This window comes from Hordeum vulgare, chromosome 5H, assembly GCF_904849725.1.
Source record: "Hordeum vulgare subsp. vulgare chromosome 5H, MorexV3_pseudomolecules_assembly, whole genome shotgun sequence".
NCBI classification, from domain to species: domain Eukaryota; kingdom Viridiplantae; phylum Streptophyta; class Magnoliopsida; order Poales; family Poaceae; genus Hordeum; species Hordeum vulgare.
This window is the reverse complement of record NC_058522.1, coordinates 235,817,911-235,821,761: the sequence shown is the minus strand read 5'-3', so window position 1 is coordinate 235,821,761 and position 3,851 is coordinate 235,817,911. Positions and strand designations below refer to the sequence as shown.

The 3,851-nt window shown below is 48.6% G+C and overlaps 1 protein-coding gene across 1 annotated transcript; it reads right to left on the bottom strand.

The window, feature by feature from the left end:
* Positions 1-1,191: 1,191 nt before the first annotated feature.
* Positions 1,192-3,572, bottom strand: LOC123396543. The gene is made up of 5 exons (XM_045091454.1): positions 3,278-3,572; positions 2,928-3,031; positions 2,652-2,723; positions 2,418-2,553; positions 1,192-1,974 (listed from the first exon to the last, which is right to left on the bottom strand). The coding sequence occupies exons 1-5, from the start codon at positions 3,524-3,526 to the stop codon at positions 1,192-1,194; spliced, it is 1,344 nt and encodes a 447-aa protein (XP_044947389.1). The 5' UTR covers positions 3,527-3,572.
* Between the last annotated feature and the right edge of the window lie 279 nt (positions 3,573-3,851).

Sequence of the window (3,851 nt, the reverse complement as noted above, 5' to 3'; positions counted from 1 at the left end):
CCACGGACATCACATGTCACCTACAATTTTTTGTAGAATTTTTAAAGGAGGTTATCAAAAGGTTGTGGTGTAAAATAGTCCCTTAAAGAAATTTAAAACCATTTTTTGAATGAGTGAAAATTTGGGAAAATATTTATAAAAAGGATCTCCAATGAATTTATCAGTGGAATAGAAATGTTTTGATGCAAGCACTTAAGTCGTAACATAATTTTTAAAAACTACTACTTGGGGAGAACTATATAATTGCAGAAATAGGAGTGGTTCTAAAATCAATGGAAAAATCAGAAATTAAGATTTAAAACAATCATGGTCAGATTTAAAAGAATATCCCTCTTTAATTAAATAAGGAATAAACATGATCTCAAATAAGGACTCAAGCACTAAATGATCTTTAAAAGGGCCACTTGAAAAGAAAAGTTTTTGAAAAGAGACTTTGAAAAAAGTCGTGGAGAAATTTATTTTCTCAATTTTTTTATTCTAGGTAATATTTTAATTTATGAAAATATGATTAATTTTTTGGGTGTGACACAAAGTGTCCAACTCAATATCCCACTACATCCAATTAAGCAATGAACTTCTTAATATGCATAGAGTCCACTTCATAACGTATGCCATGTCATTAGTTTGGTTACAAACAACACATCTTACTACTATTTTTCTTGCTCAATCCAGATGCATGTCATCACTTCCCGTGACACTTACGAACCATCCCTCTGCTTTCAGTTTAGGAACGATCCATTCTTCATATTCCCATTCATTATTGGAAGACAATTTGTTGTTAGTCGACCATTTTATCGTCAACATTTCGTCGAGGTGAACGTTAAAAACTAAATTTACTTTACTATTTGCTGCAGACGAGAAAGAACAACTAACAATAAAATAAAGGAAAAGAAGACGATAAAGAATAACTAATGACAAAATAAAGGAAAAGCGGAGACAAAAAACAACTAACGGCAAAGTAAAGAAAAAGCACATGGCAAAGAATGCGCTAACGGCAAAATAAAGGAAAAACAGACGACAAAGAATACATCTTCCCTAATAATAAAGCGCGGAGCGCTTCTGCCGTCCGTCATGGCACTTTTACAAAAAAAACCTTCTATTTTGTTGAAATCAACCCGCAGTCCCTTCCTAAGTGGATATGAGAAGACGTTTCATTGTTTCAAAAAGCCCCCTACATTTGATCGCGATCCTTTATCTAATCTTATCCAGACGCTCCATCTCCAGCACCGGCGAGGTGACAGGCGGCGCGGTGGCATCGTGGGGCGGCCTGCCGGCGAGGCAGGAACAACCGTAGGTCGGGGATGGACGGTTCCCTCCGTTTCCCGGCCGAATCCGGCGACAGCTTGAGGTCCGTCGAGCTGGAGCTCGCGGGGCCCCAGCCACGCCCGCCCCGTCCAATGCGCGGCTGTCTCTGTGCCGTCGTCGTCGTCGTCCGCATCTCCGTCTGCCTCGGCCGTCCCGGCGGAGCGGCTGGAGCCGTGGGTGGAGCAGCGGGAGGGCGGCTACTGGGTGCTCACGGAGAAGTACCGCACCAGCCTGAACCCGCAGGAGATTCACCAGCGCCACGTCTCCCCGCGGCGCACCGTCCTGCCGGAACGCGCCGGCGGCGGTCTCATGGCCGTCGAGCGGGTGCAAGCACAGCTCTAGGTTATGAGACCCCACCCGGCGGGAGAGTCCTTGAGGTGCGGCGACTTGGAGACGTTCAGCGCGAGCTCGTGGCCGACGTGCACGTACACGGACGCCTGCCGGAGGCCAGCCAGCGCCCACAGGCCGCCCACCACTCCGGCGACGGAGGTCTCGAGCGTCGTCCGGGGAAGGAGCGGCACGAGGACACCCGTGTTGTTCTAGGGTGTACCTTGAAATGCTTATGCTGCTGTTTGAGAAGTAGAAAGCTGATGTAGCCAATGGGCCAAATGCAGCAAAACACAATGGTTCGCCTAGGCCACCATAACTCAATCGGAACGGCGGGCATTGTGAAAATGCACATGATAGACATTAAAGAGAATGTGATATAGACATTAAAGCACAACTTCATTCTGCCAGATTAACTGAAATACACAAAGTAAGTGAAATACAATTAAGCACTAAAATGCACCAGCCGTTTTAGATATGAGAACCCAAAGTTTATCACCAAAAGACTAATATATTGTATCATGATAACTTAATGGTTCGCCTAGGCCACGATAACTTAATCGGAACGGCAGGCACTGCGAAAATCTACATGATAGACATTAAAGAGAATGTTAAACACTACTAAGCGAAATACGGTTAAGTACTGAAACGCGCCACGCGGTTTTATAGGAGAACCAATAATTTATAACCAAAGGCCAAATATATTGTGTCATGACTCATGATACAGATTACACAACATAAAGACGCACAGATGTTCCAGGAAGAAGAGTACGATATTTTACCTGATAAACATAGCCGCAAAGGATTGCACATAGCACCAACACCATGAACCTGACGTCCCCTGCTTCAGCAAAGGCCCAAAATAGCCCTCCAAACCCGGGCAGAAGAGAAAGGTTCGCTGCATACTGTGTCACTGCTCGACTGCACATCAGATGACACTGTAAAATGTTTCATTCCTGAATACAAGTATGCAAGCATGTAGGATGTTACTACTGCCCGGTAATGGAAAAGAGCAGTACCTGCCAACAATGTTGACGACATATTCTTTCTTGTTCTTATCAGCACCGGTATCTGAATCGTAAACGTCATTGCTGCAGCAGAGTGGGTCAAAACACAGTTAAGTCCAGAACAGGGGAATGTCTGAATGGTTGAACAATGCTTTTGATATAAGCAGAATGTATGTTGTATGTTCTTGCTGCAGTAGAGTAAAAAATACAGTAAACCCGTAGCAGGGGAATGAGTGGTTGAACAGGGTCATGAATGTTGCATGTTTTTGTACTGTACGCGAGTTTTACCTCAGATTGAGCCAGGTGATCACGAGGACGGCAGCTGCCAAGAGGCCGAAGTAGCGCCTGGCGAAGAACAGCCCCGCGTGGTTGTAAGCAGCAGCAGCCCCTACCTGTAGGTGCAAGCAACCGTCAATGCAAAGCAAATGTGTATGGTGATTGTAGTTGCAAACCACCAAATGTTGTGTGATCTTCCAGTTTGGCTTGTTGTTGCAATTAGCTGCGATCAATGATCCAATGCTCATTCTGATTTGCATGCTAACAGGTTACAATCCTGAATTGCAGGGTTAAGCATTGGCAAGGGCCTGCACCGAACGGGGTCATGGGGAGGGAGGAATTTGCAGCCGCGGGGAACTCACGGTGAGCGGCACGAGCGCCACGGAGTAGATGGGCAGCTTGGCGGCCCTCCAGAGCAGCGTGGCGCGTGACAACTCACCGGCGTCACCGCCTCCGCCGGACGCCACTGCAGCCGAGCACCGCACCCGCCGTAGCGCGCGGCGCCTTCCCCGGGGCTCTGCGGAGACTGCAACGCTGCCACGGGCACAGGGAGAGGGAGGCGAGAGAGGGGATACGAGGAGAGGCGCGAGGGCAATGCCGGCGAGCGGCATCGGCTCCGAACGCTGGCTGAGGGAGGGAGCTCGGGTTAGATTAGGAGTGGCGTTCCATCGAGCGGGGCACGGCCGCCGGCCAGGGGCAGCTGGGAGCGGCGGTGCGGTGCTTGGGTTCGGGCTAGCGCGCGTGCATGGATAAGGCTGGGGGGATCGGAGACGTCGACGCGCGGCAGAGGCAGTAGGCGGGGGTGACCAGCGAAGCGTGAAAAGTTTTTTGAGTTCGAGCGGCGGAGAGGCGTCCCACGTCGCCCATGATCAAGCAAGGGCAAGGCTCCTATCTTCCGTTCCGTTTGCTGGCGCTCCGTCTCCGTGTCCGTGTGGC